Source organism: Ranitomeya imitator, chromosome 8, assembly GCF_032444005.1.
Source record: "Ranitomeya imitator isolate aRanImi1 chromosome 8, aRanImi1.pri, whole genome shotgun sequence".
NCBI classification, from domain to species: domain Eukaryota; kingdom Metazoa; phylum Chordata; class Amphibia; order Anura; family Dendrobatidae; genus Ranitomeya; species Ranitomeya imitator.
The window spans coordinates 184,256,174-184,277,858 of NC_091289.1; the positions used below are offsets into that span (position 1 = coordinate 184,256,174).

Here is a 21,685-nt window from a genome sequence, read left to right on the forward strand (position 1 = left end):
CCATCTTGCTCTAATGTGCTGGTCATGGGAGCTCTGCATATATAATCCCCCCCCCCCCGTCCCGCAGTGTCGGGGGTGGGGGGATTCTCGCTCCGGTAATGGCCATTTTGTAATTCTGGGATCGGGAGAATCTTCTCGTAAACATATTGAGCGCTCGTTACATAAATTAATGTTTCAGCTGAAGCCTAATAATACAGAGGCGTCAGATTCCAGATGTATGACTCTCACTGCAAGCACTGCTGGGACTTGTAGTGGCATTCTGGTATACACTCCATTATCTCCATCACCTGTACAGGAGGAGAAGCGCTCCAGCTGAGAGATGGAGTAACTACTGCTGCAAATGGCGTCTGGCACTGATTGTGCACAGTATGGCAGTATTATAGGTTGTATCACTCAATGTCAGTGTCTATAGACACTGTATTGCACTGCTTGTGCACCGTATGGTGCTATTATATAGAGCACTGTATGGCAGTATTTTGGGCACTGTATGGTTCTTGTTGTGGACAGTTTAGCAGTATTAATGAATAGTTTACTATATGATAACAAGTTGGACACTGTATTGCACGGCTTCTTGAGCATTGTATGGTGCTATTATATAGAGCACTGTATGGCAGTATTTTGGGCACTGTATGGTTCTTATTGTGGACAGTTAAGCAGTATTAATGAATAGTTTACTATATGATAACAAGTTGGACACTGTATTGCACGGCTTCTTGAGCATTGTATGGTGCTATTATATAGAGCACTGTATGGCAGTATTTTGGGCACTGTATGGTTCTTGTTGTGGACAGTTTAGCGGTATTATTGAATACACTACTATATGATAACATGTTGGACACTGTATTGCACTGCTTGTGCACAGTATGGTGCTATTATATAGAGCACTGTATGGCAGTATTTTTGGACAATGTATGGCTCTGTTTGGGTAGAGTATTACTATACGGCATTTGTTCTAAATTGTTGGAAAATGTCATTTTATATTTTCCATTAAAAAGACAACAGAAAATTATGTTTTGTTCAGATATTCTGGAGGTGAAGTTTTCGGAGCGAGCAGCCGGACATCATCTTCTTCTTCAGATTCCCTTTAATGAAACTGCTGATGTAACATGGTGAATCCGGGGGCCTCCACATGTAAATGATGATGTGCCGGTGACTTGATCACAAAGACCACATGGGGGGATTTTTCGGAGCTGCCAATATTTTGCACACAGCAGATCTTAGGTCTCTGCCCTAAACCTTTGCTTATCTACCATTGCGGGGGTCCTGAGAGGCTCGTATCCCACCCCTGCTCCCGTCGGGCCACCGTGACGGCTCATAGTACCGTCCTGCCTATGGGGAGGAGATCAGTGCAGGATAGCCGAGACACGATCTCCAATAACCCCTGTATTCACATGTCATCATGGTGCCCTGAAAACTAAGTGTTGGAGTTGGACTCTTCCTACATAGGAGTTTGTCGCTGTTTGTAAACTCTTCTGACTTTGGGATAATTTCGATGACTTCATCGGACATAATCAATAGTCAGATAGAATATTTCCTGCATCTAATTTGTGGTAGGACTTCCCTAGCTCTGAAATCAAAAGTAGCAAAAGATTTCTTCAATCTAGATAAGTAAGAAGATGACAAACACACTGTAACTGTTCCTGACAGACTACACGAGTTATGGACAGATGTTAACTTGTATCCATGTAGCACATGTTCAGAAACAGCAGCATGAAGGACATTGTACAGCAGTACTGAGCAGCTTAGCTGTGAATCCAGCTTTGGGGTGAGGAAAAGCACTTATTATAAAACAGCATGGAGGACATAATACAGCAGTACTGATACGTGTAGCTGTGAATTCAGCTCATTTACTACACAACAGCATGGGAGACATTATACAGAAGTACTGAGCAATGAAGCTGTGAAACCAGATCTGAGGGTGAGCTAAACACTTACTCCAAAGCAGCATGGAGATAATTATATAGCAGTACTGAGCAATGTAGTTGTGAAACCAGCTCTTGGGGTGAGATAAAACATTTGCTATAAAGCAGCACAGCGGACATTATATGGCAGTACTAAGCAATGTAGCTGTGAATCCAGCTCTCGGGGTGAGATAAAACATTTACTATAAAGCAGCATGGACAACGTTATATGGCAGTATTAAGCAATGTAGCTGTGAATCCAGCTCTCGGGGTGAGATAAAACATTTACTATAAAGCAGCATAGAGGACATTATATGGCAGTACTAAGCAATATAACTCCGAATCCAGCTCTGAGATGAGATAAAATACTTAGTACAAAGCAGCATGGAAGACATTATACAGTAGTACTGAGAAGTGAAGCTGTGAATCCAGCTCTGAGGTGAAATAAAACACTTACTACAAAGCAGCACAGAGGACATTGTACAGCAGAACTGAGCAGTTTAGCTCTGAATTTCAGCTGTGCAGTAAACATTTTTTTTGGAAAGCTGCAGCACCTGTGTCTATGTCTCCCTCTGACTGTTTACTCCTGTGGTCTGCCCTGCTTCCTTCTCCAAAGACTTCAATTGGCACATGTAATCTGATACCTCAGTGCCCTGGTTTGTTTTGACCAAAATGTTTTTTTAGTAGTTTTCCAGAGTGGCTGGTGAGTTCAGGATGAAGGGAGAAGAGAAAAAGTGGCTCATAAATGGAGAATGAAGCAGATTTCTCTGAAAAGATATATCACAAAGTTTCTCATATTTCTTCCTACTATTAATTCATGCAAAGTTTGTTTAACCCCTATCCGACATGTGGCGTAATTGTACGTCCATGTCAGACTTCTCCATGCCTTTTCCAGGCACATGTCAGCTGATCTATACAGCTGACATGTGCCAGCAACAGCGATCCACCCGCGGCTGTTAGCTAGTCATTAATCCCGCCCACTGGTGACCCCGTCACATGGTTGTGGGTGGTTGTGGGTCACCGATGGGTTGGAATGAGAGGTCTGCAGCAGACCTCTATGGTGGTCATTGACATGAGTATTTTAGCTATACACAGGCAATCTGATCATTGCCAGGTGTGTAGCAGAGGCAATCGAAGCACTGCAGCATCTAGTCTCCTAAGGAAACTATTAAAACAAGCAAAAAGTAAAAACGTTTTTAAAAATAGTAAAAAATAGAAAAATATAAAACTTCAAATCATCCCCCTTTCACCCCATTCAAAATAAAACAGTGGAAAAAAAATAAAATATATACACATATTTGGTATCGCTGCGTTCAGAATCGCCCGATCTATCAATATAAAAAAAGAATTAACCTGATCGCTAAACAACGCAACAAGAAAAAAAATGAAAAACGCCAGAAAAAAATGAAAAACGCCAGGATTAAGGTTTTTTGGTCGCCACTGCATTGCAATAAAATGCAATAACGGGTGATCAAAATAGTATATATACACCAAAATGGTATTAATAAAAATGTCAGCTCGGCACGCAAAAGTAAGCCTTAATCAGGCCACATATCACGGGAAATGGCGCTCTTTTTTTTTTTTTTTTCAAGAGATTTTGGATTTTTTTTTTCACCACTTAAATAAAAAAGAACCTAGACATGTTTGGTGTCCATGAACTCGCAATGACCTGGAGAATCATAATGGATAGTCAGTTTTAGCGTTTAGTGAACATGGTAAAATAAATATTAAAAAAACAACTGTGAAATTGCACTTTTTAAAAAAATTTCACCGCACTTGGAATTTTTTTCCCCGTTTTCCAGTACATGATATGTACACATTGACTGAAAAATAAAAAAAGTTATGGCTTTGTGAAAAAGGGGAGCAAAAAAACGGAAATTCAAAAACTCAAATACCCCTTGTCGTCAAAGGGTTAAATGTCAGTGACTGTTTACGCTACATCATCTAAACCTCCGGTCACACCCAGAGCTGCAGTTACTGTTGCTGTCTTCTGCTCGCTCTCAGGCTGCATACTCTTATATTGTTTGTGTGCATTTGGACACGTGATGTCAGGATCAGGACACACTTAGGTTAGGCGCGCTGCTGAATTTCGCTGTGAAACGCAAATAATTAAGTTGGTCAAGAAAGTGCATTTTGTGGATCTGAAAATCCGATTCGTGCAATATATTGTGTCTGGAGATGATAGCGCAGAACCTTGGGACTGGAAATGTATGGATTACACTCATGGCCACTAGGTGGCGCTGTGGATCCATCCTGAAATCCTTCCAACCAAGCTGCCAACCGATGAGCAGAGTCTTCAATTATGAATAAACTTATGGTCGACCTGCTGCATTGCTTAGAATTAAGTAAACACCGCCGTCCTTTATATGGAATGACCGCGTCTAATTGTTTCATGTGCTGTTGATTGGACATGGAGAATTTCCCGGGTTTCTGCAGCGACAGCTCAGTAAATTTGTGTGCAGACGGTGTTACAGGACCCGTCCATCCTACCAGACAGGGTATAGTTACAGGGAGCACTTAGTGGGGAACTAATATCACAATATTTCACCTGCGCCGTATTTTCTGCATGTAAAATGTAGGCGAAAATGTGAGTTGAAGGGCAAAGTCCTTAGAGGATGTCCCCGGGAGCTGTGCTCTCCTTTCTCATTGGCCCCATTGCAATGGTATGGTTTGCCTATACCGTCTAAAGGTTAAGATCTCTCCTTGTGGAGATGCCAGTGTAAAGAGACTTATAGGCCATGAGAGCGGCAATTACCCTGAAACACGTGTCTGTAAATAGAGAATCTACTTTGATTTTTCTTCTAAAGTCATGTGGCGAAGCTCCTTAGGATTAGTACATCCAGTCGGTAGCACTAGAGCTCAAGTCCTCTTCTTCTTTGAATAGGCAACTTGCCTATATGGTCTACACACACTTGTATGAACAAGTATGTACTTCATGTGCATGTGACTGTGCACGTGTTTGTCGCCATGTACAGTTGTGTGAAAAAGTGTTTGCCCCTTCCTGATTTCCTATTCTTTTGCATGATTGTCACACTTTGAATGTTTCAGATCGCCAAACAAATGTAAATATTAGTCAAAGATAACACAAGTAATCACAAAGTGCAGTTTTTAACCCCTTCAAGACCCAGCCTATTTTGACCTTAAAGACCTTGCCGTTTTTTGCAATTCTGACCAGTGTCCCTTTATGAGGTAATAACTCAGGAACGCTTCAACGGATCCTAGCGGTTCTGAGATTGTTTTTTCGTGACATATTGGGCTTCATGTTAGTGGTAAATTTAGGTCAATAAATTCTGCATTTATTTGTGATAAACACGGAAATTTGGCGAAAATTTTGAAAATTTCGCAATTTTCACATTTTGAATTTTTATTCTGTTAAACCAGAGAGATATGTGACACAAAATAGTTAATAAATAACATTTCCCACATGTTTACTTTACATCAGCACAATTTTGGAAACAAAATTTTTTTTTGTTAGGAAGTTATAAGGGTTAAAATTCGACCAGCGATTTGTCATTTTTACAACGAAATTTACAAAACCATTTTTTTTAGGGACCACCTCACATTTGAAGTCAGTTTGAGGGGTCTATATGGCTGAAAATACCCAAAAGTGACACCATTCTAAAAACTGCACCCCTCAAGGTACTCAAAACCACATTCAAGAAGTTTATTAACCCTTCAGGTGCTTCACAGCAGCAGAAGCAACATGGAAGGAAAAAATGAACATTTAACTTTTTAGTCACAAAAATTATCTTTTAGCAACAATTTTTTTATTTTCCCAATGGTAAAAGGAGAAACTGAACCACGAAAGTTGTTGTCCAATTTGTCCTGAGTACGCTGATACCTCATATGTGGGGGTAAACCACTGTTTTGGCGCACGGCAGGGCTTGGAAGGGAAGGAGCGCCATTTGACTTTTTGAATCAAAAATTGGCTCCACTCTTTAGCGGACACCATGTCACGTTTGGAGAGCCCCCGTGTGCCTAAAAATTGGAGCTCCCCCACAAGTGACCCCATTTTGGAAACTAGACGCCCCAAGGAACTTATCTAGATGCATAGTGAGCACTTTGAACCCCCAGGTGCTTCACAAATTGATCCGTAAAAATGAAAAAGTACTTTTTTTTCACAAAAAAATTCTTTTAGCCTCAATTTTTTCATTTTCACATGGGCAACAGGATAAAATGGATCCTAAAATGTGTTGGGCAATTTCTCCTGAGTACACCAATACCTCACATGTGGAGGTAAACCACTGTTTGGGCACATGGTAAGGCTCGGAAGGGAAGGAGCGCCATTTGACTTTTTGAATGAAAAATTATTTCCATCGTTAGCGGACACCATGTCGCGTTTGGATAGCTCCTGTGTGCCTAAACATTGGCGCTCCCCCACAAGTGACCCCATTTTGGAAACTAGACCCCCCAAGGAACTAATTTAGATGCCTAGTGAGCACTTTAAACCCTCAGGTGCTTCACAAATTGATCTGTAAAAATGAAAAAGTACTTTTTTTTCACAAAAAAATTCTTTTCGCCTCAATTTTTTCATTTTCACATGGGCAGTAGGATAAAATGGATCATAAAATTTGTTGGGCAATTTCTCCCGAGTACGCCGATACCTCATATGTGGGGGTAAACCACTGTTTGGGCACTCGGCAGGGCTCGGAAGAGAAGGCGCGCCATTTGACTTTTTGAATGGAAAATTAGCTCCAATTGTTAGCGGACACCATGTCGCGTTTGGAGAGCCCCTGTGTGCCTAAACATTGGAGCTCCCGCACAAGTGACCCCATTTTGGAAACTAGACCCCCCAAGGAACTTATCTAGATGCATATTGAGCACTTTAAACCCCCAGGTGCTTCACAGAAGTTTATAACGCAGAGCCATGAAAATAAAAAATAATTTTTCTTTCCTCAAAAATGATTTTTTAGCCTGGAATTTCCTATTTTGCCAAGGATAATAGGAGAAATTGGACCCCAAATATTGTTGTCCAGTTTGTCCTGAGTACGCTGATACCCCATATGTGGGGGTAAACCACTGTTTGGGCGCACGGCAGGGCTCGGAAGGGATGGCACGCCATTTGGCTTTTTAAATGGAAAATTAGCTCCAATCATTAGCGGACACCATGTCACGTTTGGAGAGCCCCTGTGTGCCTAAACATTGGAGATCCCCCAGAAATGACACCATTTTAGAAACTAGACCCCCAAAGGAACTAATCTAGATGTGTGGTGAGGACTTTGAACCCCCAAGTGCTTCACAGAAGTTTATAACGCAGAGCCATGAAAAAAAAAAAAAAAATTATTTTCTCAAAAATGATCTTTTAGCCTGCAATTTTTTATTTTCCCAAGGGTAACAGGAGAAATTTGACCCCAAAAGTTGTTGTCCAGTTTCTCCTGAGTACGCTGATACCCCATATGTGGGGGTAAATCACTGTTTGGGCACATGCCGGGGCTCGGAAGTGAAGTAGTGACGTTTTGAAATGCAGACTTTGATGGAATGCTCTGTGGGCGTCACGTTGCGTTTGCAGAGCCCCTGATGTGGCTTAACAGTAGAAACCCCCCACAAGTGACCCCATTTTGGAAACTAGACCCCCAAAGGAACTTATCTAGATGTGTGGTGAGCACTTTGAACCCCCAAGTGCTTCATAGAAGTTTATAATGCAGAGCCGTGAAAATAATAAATACGTTTTCTTTCCTCAAAAATAATTATTTAGCCCAGAGTTTTTTATTTTTCCCAAGGGTAACAGGAGAAATTTGACCCCAATATTTGTTGTCCAGTTTCTCCTGAGTACGGTGATACCCCATATGTGGGGGTAAACTACTGTTTGGGCACATGCCGGGGCTTGGAATTGAAGTAGTGACGTTTTGAAATGCAGACTTTGATGGAATGCTCTGCGGGCGTCACGTTGCGTTTGCAGAGCCCCTGATGTGCCTAAACAGTAGAAACCCCCCACAAGTGACCCCATTTTGGAAACTAGACCCTGAAAGGAACTTATCTAGATGTGTGGTGAGCACTTTGAACCCCCAAGTGCTTCATAGAAGTTTATAATGCAGAGCCGTGAAAATAATAAATACGTTTTCTTTCCTCAAAAATAATTATTTAGCCCAGAATTTTTTATTTTCCCAAGGGTTACAGGAGAAATTGGACCGCAAAAGTTGTTGTCCAGTTTCTCCTGAGTACGCTGATACCCCATATGTGGGGGTAAACCACTGTTTGGGCACACGTCGGGGCTCAGAAGGGAAGTAGTGACTTTTGAAATGCAGACTTTGATGGAATGGTCTGCGGGTGTCACGTTGCGTTTGCAGAGCCCCTGGTGTGCCTAAACAGTAGAAACCCCCCACAAGTGACCCCATTTTAGAAACTAGACCCCCCAAGGAACTTATCTAGATATGTGGTGAGCACTTTGAACCCCCAAGTGCTTCACAGACGTTTACAACACAGATCCGTGAAAATAAAAAATCATTTTTCTTTCCTCAAAAATTATGTTTTAGCAAGCATTTTTTTAGATTCACAAGGGTAACAGGAGAAATTGGACCCCAGTAATTGTTGCGCAGTTTGTCCTGAGTATGCTGGTACCCCATATGTGGGGGTAAACCACTGTTTGGGCACACGTCAGGGCTCGGAAGTGAGGGAGCACCATTTGACTTTTTGAATACGAGATTGGCTGGAATCAATGGTGGCGCCATGTTGCGTTTGGAGACCCCTGATGTGCCTAAACAGTGGTAACCCCTCAATTCTAACTCCAACACTAACCCCAACACACCCCTAACCCTAATCCCAACTGTAGCCATAATCCTAATCACAACCCTAACCCCAACACACCCCTAACCACAACACTAATTCCAACCCTAACCCTAAGGCTATGTGCCCACGTTGCGGATTCGTGTGAGATATTTCCGCACCATTTTTGAAAAATCTGCGGGTAAAAGGCACTGTGTTTTACCTGCGGATTTTCCGCGGATTTCCAGTGTTTTTTGTGCGGATTTCACCTGCGGATTCCTATTGAGGAACAGGTGTAAAACGCTGCGGAATCCGCACAAAGAATTCACATGCTGCGGAAAATACAACGCAGCGTTCCCGCGCGGTATTTTCCGCATCACGGGCACAGCGGATTTGGTTTTTCATATGTTTACATGGTACTGTAAACCTGATGGAACACTGCTGCGAATCCGCAGCCAAATCCGCACCGTGTGCACATAGCCTAATTCTAAAGGTATGTGCACACGCTGCGGAAAACGCTGCGGATCCGCAGCAGTTTCCCATGAGTGTACAGTTCAATGTAAACCTATGGGAAACAAAAATCGCTGTACACATGCTGCGGAAAAACTGCACGGAAACGCAGCGGTTTACATTCCGCAGCATGTCACTTCTTTGTGCGGATTCCGCAGCGGTTTTACAACTGCTCCAATAGAAAATCGCAATTGTAAAACCGCAGTGAAATGCGCAGAAAAAAACGCGGTAAATCCGCCATAAATCCGCAGCGGTTTAGCACTGCGGATTTATCAAATCCGCAGCGGAAAAATCCGCAGAGGACCAGAATACGTGTGCACATTCCTAACCCTAACCCTAGCCCTAACCCTAGCCCTAACCCTAACCCTACCCCTAACCCTACCCCTACCCCTAACCCTACCCCTACCCCTAACCCTAACCCTACCCCTAACCCTACCCCTAACCCTAACCCTACCCCTAACCCTAACCCTATTCTAACATTAGTGGAAAAAAAAAAATTTCTTTATTTTTTTATTGTCCCTACCTATGGGGGTGACAAAGGGGGGGGGTCATTTATTATTTTTTTTATTTTGATCACTGAGATAGATTATATCTCAGTGATCAAAATGCACTTTGGAACGAATCTGCCGGCCGGCAGATTCGGCGGGCGCACTGCACATGCGCCCGCCATTTTGGAAGATGGCGGCGCCCGGGAGAAGACGGACGGGACCACGGCTGGATCGGTAAGTATGATAGGGTGGGGGGGGACCACGGGGGGGGGGATCGGAGCACGGGGGGGGGGAATCGGAGCGCGGGAGGGGTGGAACGGAGCGCGGGGGGCGTGGAACGGAGCACGGGGGGGCTGGAATGGAGCACGGGGGGGTGGAACGGAGCACGGGGGGGGTGGATCGGAGTGCAGGGGGGGTGATTGGAGCACGGGGGGGTGATTGGAGCACGGGGGGAGCGGACACGAGCACGGGGGGGAGCGGAGCACAGGGCGGAGGGGAGCCGGAGCAGTGTACCGGCCAGATCGGGGGGGTGGGGGGGCGATCGGAGGGGTGGGGTGGGGGCACACTAGTATTTCCAGCCATGGCCGATGATATTTCAGCATCGGCCATGGCTGGATTGTAATATTTCACCCGTTATAATGGGTGAAATATTACAAATCGCTCTGATTGGCAGTTTCACTTTCAACAGCCAATCAGAGCGATCGTAGCCACGAGGGGGTGAAGCCACCCCCCCTGGGCTAAACTACCACTCCCCCTGTCCCTGCAGATCGGGTGAAATGGGAGTTAACCCTTTCACCCGATCTGCAGGGACGCGATCTTTCCATGACGCCGCATAGGCGTCATGGGTCGGATTGGCACCGACTTTCATGACGCCTACGTGGCGTCAAAGGTCGGGAAGGGGTTAAACGAAGGTCTTTAAGGGAAAATGAAATCCAAACCTACAGAGCACTGTGTGAAAAAGTGATTGCCCCCCTCCCTTAAAACATAAATGAACTGTGGTTTATCACATCTTTGGGAATCTGAGTTCACATTCCCTAGCCACACCTAGGCCTGAATCCTGTTACACCTGTTCTCAATCAAGAAATCACTTAAATAGGAGCTGCCAGACAAAGTGAAGTAGACCAAAAGATCCTTAAAAGCCAAGTATCATACCACGATCAAAATAAATTCTGGAACAAATGAGAAACAAAGTAATTGAGATATATCAGTTTGGAAAAAAGGTTATAAAGCCATTTCTAAAGCTTTGGGCCTCCAGCAAACCACAGCCACAAATGGCAAAAACATGGAGCAGTGGTGAACCTTTCCAGGAGAGGCCAGCTAACCAAAATTATCCCAAGAACACAGCGACGACTCATCCAAGAGGTTGCAAAACACAGCCACAACAACATCCTAAGAAATGCAGGCCTCATCTGCCTCAGTTAAGGTCAGTGTTCATGATTCCACCATAAGAAAGAGACTGGGCAAAAATGGCCTGCATGGCAGAGCTCCAAGATGAAAACCACTGCTGAGCAATAAAAACATAAAGTCTCGTCTCAGTATTGCCACAAAAACATCTTGAAGACTTTTGGGAGAATTCTCTGTGGAATGACGAGACAAGAGTTGGATTTTTTGGGAAGGGGTATGTCCCATTACATCTGGCGTAGAGGTAACACAGCATTTCAGAAAAGGAACATCATACCAACAGTAAAATATGGTGGTGGTAAGTGATGGTCTGGGGCTGTTTTGCTGCTTCAGGACCTGGAAGACTTGCTGTGGTAAATGGAACCATGAATTCTGCTGTCTACCAAAAAATCCTGAAGGAGAATGTCCGGCCATCTCTTCGTGACCTTAAGCTGAAGCACACTTGGGTTATGCAGCAGGACAACGATCCAAAACACACCAGCAAGTCCACCTCTGAATGGCTTAAGAGAAGCAAAATTAAGACTTTGGAGTGGCCTAGTCATAGTCCTAACCATAATGCAATTGCGATGCTGTGGCATGACTTTAAAAAGGCAGTTCATGCTCAGAAACCTCCAATGTGGCTGAATCACAACAATTCTGCAAGATAAGTGGCCAAAATTCCTCCAGAGCGAAGTAAAAGACTCATTGTCAGTTATCGCAAAAGCTTGTCTGCTAAGGGCGGCCCAACCAGTTATTATGTTTAGGGGTCAATCACTTTTTCACGCAGGACCCTGTAGGTTTGGATTTTTTTCCCCTTAATAATAAAGACCTTCATTTATAAACTGCATTTTGTGATCACTTGTGTTATTTTTGTCTAATATTTACATTTGTTTGGTGATCTGAAACATGTAAGTGTGACAAACACGCAAAAGAATAAGAAATCAGGAAGGGGCAAACACTTATTCACACAACTGTGTAACATCTCTGTGTGTGTATGAATGTGCAAGTATGTGGAAATGTTGAGTGCGTCTACATGTATTTGTGTATATTTATGTCCAGGTGCATGAGTATATATATATATATATATATATATATATATATATATACATATATATATATATATATATATATATATATACACATATATATATATATACACACACATTGTTTGTGCTTCTATGTGCATTCCTGTATGCATACGACCGTGTGTATGTGTTTATAACTGTATGTGTGCATGTGTATGTAGTGTATTTGCCTGTGCTAGTGTTTCGCTGTGTATGGCTGTGTGCATGTATATATCTATGTTTATGTATATGCAGATGATGTCTTTTCTCTGAAGTTTATGTCTGTATATATTTGACTGTGTACACTTGTGTTTATAAATGTATACGTGCATGGGTATTTATTGTATATGCCTGTGTTTCTGTGTGCATGTATATGTGCATGCATATGACTGTGTGCATGCATAGGCTATGTTTTCTGTGCATGTAAATGATTGTGTGCATGTATGTTTATGCTACTGTTGCATAGGTTGAAAAAAGATCACAGTCGATCAAGTTCAACCATTTTCCATCAATTATACATTTTGTCACTTAATTATCTATAACCCTCAATGTTATTTGTGCTGAGGAAACCATCCAGCCCTTGTATAGAAGCTGTCATAGTGTCGGCCATTACTGCCTCTTGTGGTCGGCATTCCACAGTCTGACTGCTCTAACTGAAAAGAACCATGTCCTATTCTTCTGCACACCCCCTGTTCTTTGGTCTTTGGAGGGAATGAGTCATGTGCCAGTGTGTGTCCGTGTGCAGATATTTGCGCATGGTATGCTGTGCTTGAACGAGCTGAGTTTGTGCCCTTTGCCCCGACGGCTGTGTGGACCCCCTCCATGATTTGCTATGGCCCATAATTACTTGTTGGATCCCCTCCAGTTAGTATCACTCAGTTCTGTCATTAACATTTACGATAAGTATTCTTTACATTGATGGATACAATGTAAAATATCCAAATATTGAGTGAAACATTCCCATCGCTGTCCAGTAATCATGCGATCAGTGAGGACCTAGAAATGATGGCCGGTGGGAGTGACATGATGGCCAGTGGGAGTGACATGATGGCCGGTGGGAGTGACATGATGGCCAGTGGGAGTGACATGATGGCCGGTGGGAGTGACATGATGGCCGGTGGGAGTGACATGATGGCCGGTGGGCACGAAATGATGGCCGGTGGGAGTGAAATGATGGGTGGTGGGAGTGACATGATGGTCCGTGAGAGTGACATGATGGCCGGTGAGAGTGACATGATGGCCGGTGGGAGTGACATGATGGCCGGTGGGAGTGACATGATGGCCGGTGGGAGTGACATGATGGCCGGTGGGAGTGACATGATGGCCGGTGGGAGTGACATGATGGCCAGTGGGAGTGAAATGATGGGTGGTGGGAGTGACATGATGGTCCGTGAGAGTGACATGATGGCCAGTGGGAGTGAAATGATGGCTGGTGGGAGTGACATGATGGCCGGTGAGAATGACATGATGGCCGGTGGGAGAGAAATGATGGCCGGAGGGAGTGAAATGATGGCCGGTGGGAGTGAAATGATGGCCGGTGGGAGTGACATTATGGCTGGTGGGAGAGAAATGATGGCCGGTGGGAGTGAAATGATGGCTGGTGAGAATGACATGATGGCCGGAGGGAGTGAAATGATGGCCAGTGGGAGTGAAATGATGGCCGGTGGGAGTGACATTATGGCTGGTGGGAGAGAAATGATGGCCGGTGGGAGTGAAATGATGGCCGGTGGGAGAGAAATGATGGCCGGTGGGAGTGACATTATGGCCGGTGGGAAAGAAATGATGGCTGGTGGGAGTGGAATGATGGCCGGTGGGAGTGACATGATGGCTGGTGGGAGTGAAATGATGGCCGGTGGGAGTGAAATGATGGCCGGTGGGAGAGAAATGATGGCCGGTGGGAGTGACATTATGGCCGGTGGGAAAGAAATGATGGCCGGTGGGAGTGGAATGATGGCCGGTGGGAGTGACATGATGGCCGGTGGGAGTGAAATGATGGCCGGTGGGAGTGAAATGATGGCCGGTGGGAGTGAAATGATGGCCGGTGGGAGTGAAATGATGGCCGGTGGGAGTGACATTATGGCCGGTGGGAGAGAAATGATGGTCGGTGGGAGAGAAATGATGGCTGGTGGGAGTGGAATGATGGCTGGCGGGAGTGAAATGATGGCTGGTGGGAGTGAAATGATGGCTGGTGGGAGTGAAATGATGGCCGGTGGGAGTGGAATGATGGCTGGTGGGAGTGACATTATGGCCGGTGGGAGAGAAATGATGGCCGGTGGGAGTGAAATGATGGCCGGTGGGAGTGGAATGATGGCTGGTGGGAGTGAAATGATGGCTGGTGGGAGTGAAATGATGGCTGGTGGGAGTGGAATGATGGCCTGTGGGAGTGAAATGATGGCTGGTGGGAGTGGAATGATGGCCGGTGGGAGTGACATGATGGCTGGTGGGAGTGGAATGATGGCTGGTGGGAGTGACATGATGGTTGGTGGGAGTGAAATGATGGCTGGTGGGAGTGAAATGATGGCTGGTGGGAGTGACATGATGGCTGGTGGGAGTAGTGAAATGATGGCCGGTGGGAGTGGAATGATGGCCGGTGGGAGTGACATGATGGCCGGTGGGAGTGACATGATGGCTGGTGGGAGTGACATGATGGCCGATGGGAGTAACATGATGGCTGGTGGCAGTGACATGATGGCTGGTGGGAGTGGAATGATGGCCGGTGGGAGTGACATGATGGCCGGTGGGAGTGGAATGATGGCTGGTGAGAGTGACATGATGTCCGGTGGGAGTGGAATGATGGTCGGTGGGAGTGGAATGATGGCTGGTGAGAGTGACATGATGGCCGGTGGGAGTGGAATGATGGCCGATGGGAGTGACATGATGGCAGGTGAGAGTGACATGATGGCCGATGGGAGTGACATGATGGCTGGTGGGAGTGAAATGATGGCTGGTGGGAGTGACATGATGGCCGGTGGGAGTGACATGATGGCTGGTGGGAGTGAAATGATGGCTGGTGGCAGTGACATGATGGCTGGTGGGAGTGGAATGATGGCCGGTGGGAGTGACATGATGGCTGGTGGCAGTGACATGATGGCTGGTGGGAGTGGAATGATGGCCGGTGGGAGTGACATGATGGCTGGTGGCAGTGACATGATGGCTGGTGGGAGTGGAATGATGGCCGGTGGGAGTGACATGATGGCCGGTGGGAGACACATCCTCATATCGTCAGTGGACAGGACGATAGTGGTTACTCTAACAAGTGAAAATATCAAAACGTTTCCGACTACTGTAGCACATAAATGCCGTGATGAGAACGTCAGCGACTCGTTAGATCATTGCTGGCTTAGAGATGTATCATTGGGCCCCGCCCGCTCCCCTCTGATTAGGGCCCCTGCTCCTCCGGGTCCGGGATATTACATTATCCAGTCTATCTGTTTATACAAATCGGATTATTACGTCGTGTCCATTGGCCACAGGTGGAGGATCGATACCGAAGCGTCTGCTGAAAGGTTACTCATAGATTTTCCTCTTTCCCCGGTAATTTGTCTGAGCTCCGCGCCCCCAGGGATGATTTACTCCTGTGTCCTATATGTCAAGTCTCCTTGACTTGCTGCAAGTCATCTCTAATTATTACTACCAAATCCTGCCGATAACATCAAAGGCTACAATGTAACAAGAAAACAAACAACAATCAGCAGAAGTTCTCAGCTTAAAGGGACCTTGCGCCTCAAATGTGGAACTGCCCGAACCCTGGACATTTCTCGCTCAGTAGTAGGGCCATGTACACACCTCCTCAGCTCCTCAACGCAGTTTCCTCCTCCAACTATTATCACTGAGGTCATGTGGTGGTCCGCATATTATATTTCACTTGGATAACCTTGCTGGGTGTCGATGATCTGGGACCCTCCATAAATAAAGACCCCTGCACACATTAGATAGCTGTCGGCTGAATGATCGTCCAGTTGACAACTCTCTCCCCGAAGTCCTCCTTATATTGTAGAACTGTTTGGCCAAGTGCTCCTGTGTTCTGCATGACAGCGACGGCCGGTGGGAATCCATAGTGTCGGACCCTCGGACGTTAGACTGTCAGCCGATCCCACTTATACCGGCAGGTGCAGCCGACTTTATAGGGGTGCATGGGGGTCTTACTTGATTCTTGTGTTATCCATCTTCCCTGATTGTACAGATCAGCTACTAGATCCGCAGACGTCTGTGGACTCATTACCGGGCAGACACCCCTGTGATTTTGGGGTGGTGCTCGCTCACGGACCCCCACAGTTGTTATCTTCCACCATATCTCAATGATGTTACTAAAAGTTTATGATTCCATATATTTCACTAAGGACTGAGAATATTTGGGCAGCGATCCATAGGTGATCGCACATCGTCATCTGGTCTTTAAATGTTCATTCGTGCCTTCTAGTGACCTTGTAACTCTGGAATTAAAGGGGGTCTCCAGGACCCACATAATGATGACCTCATCGATATGACATTGACGTCCCCACCAATAAATTGATATCTGCAGGACCCGACAGCACCTACTAAACAAAGCCCGGAGCTGTGGTTTTCCTGCTCCATTGTTGCTTAAAGTGAGTGTCCCCAGTGTTGGACCCCCCCACCAATCTCATAGTCGTCAATATGTTATTTCAGGACAGCCCCTTTAAATACGACCTGTCTTCTCCCCCCGACCTGCCTGTGTTAGTAAATATTTGCCTTCTCCATTAAATACAATTTCTGGAGCATTTTGTCTCTCTTCTTTGTTATGTGACGTTCCTCTGTTATTCCTCCTCGAAATATAGGAATGAATCAATAACTGGGTGTCGCCGCATCCAGTTTCAATGGCGAGTTTGTCTCTACCCAGCCCTGTTGGACGGGATCAGGGTGTGTAAACACTTGCGGACCCCAACACCCAGTTGTCCATTTATTTCTACATTGCCAGGAGGTATAACACAGGAACTATATTTGAAGAAACTACAGGGTTCTAGGAAAAGTTGAAACATTTACCAAAACAGGCATGTTAAGAAGAGTGGCATGTCCTCTTTAAGAAGGAACCTCCATTGGGGAATAAGCAGACATGACGGGCTTCATTATAGGGTTAATGCATGGATGACATCCATGTGTATCTCCTGTAAGAAGTATCACCCACAGACTGCAGATAATGGAGGTAATCACATTGCATGGTGATACAAGTTTCCTCTAGTGCTGCCCTTCCTTCTAGACTTTACCCAATATTCCTGCTGCCCCAGGACCACCCCCAGCAGGGTCCATGCGGTCAGACCAAGGTTCCCACTATATCCCATCACTGTGTGTTTCCAAACTAGACAAAGGCCTTTTGTCACCTGATGGCAGAGCAACGGGATTGTAAGAAAGGGGTCCAAACATAGGAGCAATGGCTGGGTGGAGCTGGGTGGGATATTTCATAAAGGCATCACCTGGAGTCGCCGGGGTCTACAAGACAAATCAACAGGGAGAAGACTTGGTTACAAGGATCATAAGACGCCTATAGAGGAACATTATATACAGATCGCTACATCCACAGCAAACGTCCTTTAATAGTAGCTGCAATACCACACACCACCATGTGCCGAGGTGTGGCGCTGTTTTTTTTTTTTTTGGGGGGGGGACAAGTTACCCGAGCCTTTAATCTATTCAATCATTTGGAAGGTGTGATCTTCCTATAGATTATGGTAGATGCAGAATTAAAGGAATTTTACTGTAAATGCTGCACATTTATTATACACATGTTTAAAGGATTATCCGGGATGTAGGTGACTTTTTCCTATTGGGCTATGAACTTCCCTGGCAGGTAGTTGCTTGTTCTGCCCAATCTCTCCCAGCTCAGGCGACCATTTTCCTGCTTCTTTTGACATCACGTAAACAGAGCAGCTCTTTCTCGTCCACTCTGCTCTGTCGACAGAGCATCCAGAGCATCAGTGCCAAACATGCTGATTGACAGTCGGCTGCCCACAGTTAGGCAGCAGGGAACTGGCAGTCAATGAGCATGACATCAGCAGTGACGCTCCATTGACAGAGCAGAGCGGAAGAGAAGGAGCTGCTCTGTTGAATTTCTGACAGGTGCGGTCAGCAACCAATCTGAACTGGGACTTAGCAAATACCTGATGGTAAATTTTAAGCCCAGTAGGAAAAAAGAACCTAAGTCCCAGAATACCCTTTAAGGCATAAAAGACATAAACAGCTGTAACCAAAATGATTTACCTTCATTGTAAATTAGATATATTAATACAATTCACAAACTTTCTGCTGTTTGCAATAAACCAATGAAACAAGAACAAAGTAAATATATTACAACTAATATGACAAGTGGTTTTTCCAAATTCAGCATAAAATTGCACTTTTAATGACTACTGCAGCCTCCAAATTATTCACCCCTTCATGACAAGTATCGTTATTACTCAGTACACTCACTCCCTCCTAGACCCTTCACAGTCCGGCTTCCGCCCCCTACACTCGACAGAAACTGCACTCATCAAAGTGACCAATGACCTTCTGACGGCAAAACGTAATGGTGACCACTCTCTGCTCATTCTTCTCGACCTTTCTGCAGCTTTTGACACTGTTGACCACCCTCTCCTGCTCTCTAGGCTCCAGTCACTTGGCATTAAGGACACTGCTCTCTCCTGGTTCTCCTCCTATCTTTCTGACCGCTCCTTCAGTGTTCTGTTCTCTGGCTCCACTTCATCTCCTCTTCCTCTCACTGTTGGGGTACCTCAGGGCTCAGTCCTTGGCCCCCTTCTGTTCTCTCTCTACACGGCCCCAATTGGACAGACCATCAGCAGATTTGGCTTTCAGTACCATCTTTATGCCGACGACACACAACTATATACGTCATCCCCTGACCTTACCCCCGCTGTACTACAGAATGCCACTGACTGTCCGCAGTCTCCAACATCATGTCCGCTCTCTATCTGAAACTCAACCTCTCCAAAACTGAACTTCTTCTGCTCCCGCCTTCTACTAGCCTCCCTAAATCTGACATTTCCCTCTCCGTGGGTGGCACCATAATAACACCCCGGCAGCAGGCACGCTGTCTGGGTGTTATGTTTGACTCCGATCTCTCCTTCACCTCCAATATACAATCTCTTGCCCGCTCGTGCCGCTTACACCTAAAGAACATCTCTAGAATCCGCCCTTTTCTCACCATGGAGACAGCTAAAACCCTCACGGTCGCCCTGATCCACTCCCGCCTGGACTACTGTAACGCTCTATTAATTGGCCTCCCCCTCACTCAACTTTCCCCTCTCCAGTCCATCCTTAATGCAGCAGCCAGGGTCGTCCATCTGGCTAATCGTTACTCGGACGCGTCCGCTCTTCGCCAGTCGTTACACTGGCTGCCCATTCATTACAGGATACAATTCAAAGTACTTGTTCTCACCCACAAAGCTCTCCACAGTGCGGCACCCCCTTACATCTCCTCCCTCATTTCTGTCTATCAGCCTAACAGACCACTGCGCTCTGCAAATGACTTTCCACTAATCTCTGCACTAATCCGTACCTCCCACTCCCGACTCCAAGACTTCTCCCGTGCTGCGCCAATCCTCTGGAATGCTCTACCCCAAGAAATTAGGACCATCCATAATTTGCATAGTTTTAGGCGCTCGCTCAAAACACATTTGTTCAGAGCGGCCTACCATGCTCACTAATCAAAGTCATTTTATGTTTGTGTGTGTGTAGCCCATTCACTGTCTCCATCTATCCCCCACCCCCTGAAGATGGCTGGACCATCATGGTAACTACATCATTGTAAATACACACCTGTACTTTGTATCTCCCCACCTCATTGTAGATTGTAAGTTCTCACGAGCAGGGGCAGCTTATTGTGCTTTAATTATTGTATTGTTAACGTTGTTACTTATGACTGTTGTGTTTGAAACTGTTAAACTGTAAAGCGCTGCGGAATATGTTGGCACTATATAAATAAAGATTATTTTTATTATTACAGCACCTGCTATGATCTGCTAGGTCTCCGGCTGTTATAACCTGCTAGATCTCTGGCTATTATGACTTGCTAGATCTCTGGCTGATATGACCTGCTAGATCTCTGGCTGTTATGACCTGCTAGATCTCTGACTGTTATAACCTGCTAGATCTCTGGCAGTTATGACCTGCTAGATCTCTGGCTGTTATGACATGCTAGATCTCTGGCTGATATGACCTGCTAGATCTCTGGCTGTTATGACCTGCTAGATCTCTGGCTGTTATGACCTGCTCAATCTTTGGATGTTATGACCTACTAGTTCTCCAGCTGTTATGACCTGCTTGATCTTTGACTGTTATGACCTGCTCGATCTCTGGCTGTTATGACCTGCTAGATCTCTGGCTGTTATGACCTGCTAGATCTCTGGCTGTTGTAACCTGCTAGATCTCCAGCTGTTATGACCTGCTCGATCTCTGGCTGTTATGACCTGCTCGATCTCTGGCTGTTATGACCTGCTCAATCTCTGGCTGTTATGACCTGCTAGATCTCTGGCTGTTATGACCTTGTAAATCTCTGGCTGTTATGACCTGCTACCCTTCTAGTTGTTAAGACCTGCTGCAGATGTGATATATAGCCAGACAACAATGTCTGGCAATGTTTCTGAAAAATCTTAGCCCTGTTAAACGGACCTCAAAGAGAGTGGGGCAGAAATAAATTTTCCCAAGTATGCATTTATCATAAATGTATGGGCATTTCTGGACCAGGCTTAAAGTAATCACATTTTGGGACATATCTGCACTTTCTGGTGCTGCCAAATACAGGTTTCCTAATAATACAGTTGGGGCAGTAAAATGTGTATTTTCTGTATTTAGATTATATCTTATCTCGCTTCCTTTGCAGGGATTGTGTTCTTTGTGGATTCTCCAAACAAAACAAGGTGGAATATAGAATTCTGATGGTCCTGGTGATGACCCCCACCAATCGATGTATACACAACATGAACATTCTTACCCATAATACCGGGGTCCACAGACCATGCTCCCCAATGAATGTTTCACATGTTCTCACTTGCTTCCTCAGGGGATGCAGTGCTCTATAGTGCTAGATACCCCTGAGAAAGCGATTGGCAACATGCGAAACATTGTGGAGCCTGGTCTGCCGGAGTCTGCATGTTGCACTGTAGAGTGGGTAAGACGCCTTTAATGCCATCTATTGTACAATATATACCATAAAATACATATTTTTTTTGCTCAGTTTACAGTTGCTAATGATCCCTACTATAAATCCCAGAGGGGCCGCTTCCATGCTGCTAACAGACATGTATGGAAATAAGCAGCGGTTTCTTCTCTTCAATACAGTTTGTTTATACGGCAAATTTAGGAGAAAGTGACAATCTTCTGACTTACATTTGGCCAATACAGATCTACACTACGGATAGAAGTATGTGCCCCCTCCACATTGCCATCCAGGGGCTTTCCTGGCCCCCCATACTATATCCATAGACATTATTATGGCGTCGACTCCTCCTGCTCTTCTAGGAAGGGTTTCCACAAGATTTTGGAGGAGCCAGTGGAAATGTTTGCCCCTTCATCCAGCAGAGCATTTGTGAGGCCGCCCCTGATAACAGCCCATAGTATTATCCCCCTCCACCATCTGTACAGTGGGCACAATGCAGTCGGGGGGTAACGTCCTCCTGGAATCTCCAAA

The 21,685-nt window shown here is 45.4% G+C and overlaps 1 protein-coding gene across 8 annotated transcripts in view; it reads right to left on the bottom strand.

The window, feature by feature from the left end:
- The window catches only part of DAB1 (DAB adaptor protein 1), a 769,394-nt gene that overhangs the window by 9,907 nt on the left and 737,802 nt on the right, over window positions 1-21,685 (bottom strand). For 5 of the 8 annotated variants that reach the window (XM_069738100.1, XM_069738103.1, XM_069738101.1 and 2 more), the window contains one exon: window positions 17,382-17,490. The exons of 2 other annotated variants lie outside the window; for them this stretch is intronic. In XM_069738100.1, coding sequence (XP_069594201.1) covers window positions 17,382-17,490 — 109 coding nt within the window. The remainder of the gene's footprint in view (window positions 1-17,381; window positions 17,491-21,685) is intronic. One more of the 8 variants, XM_069738104.1, reaches the window with a different exon arrangement.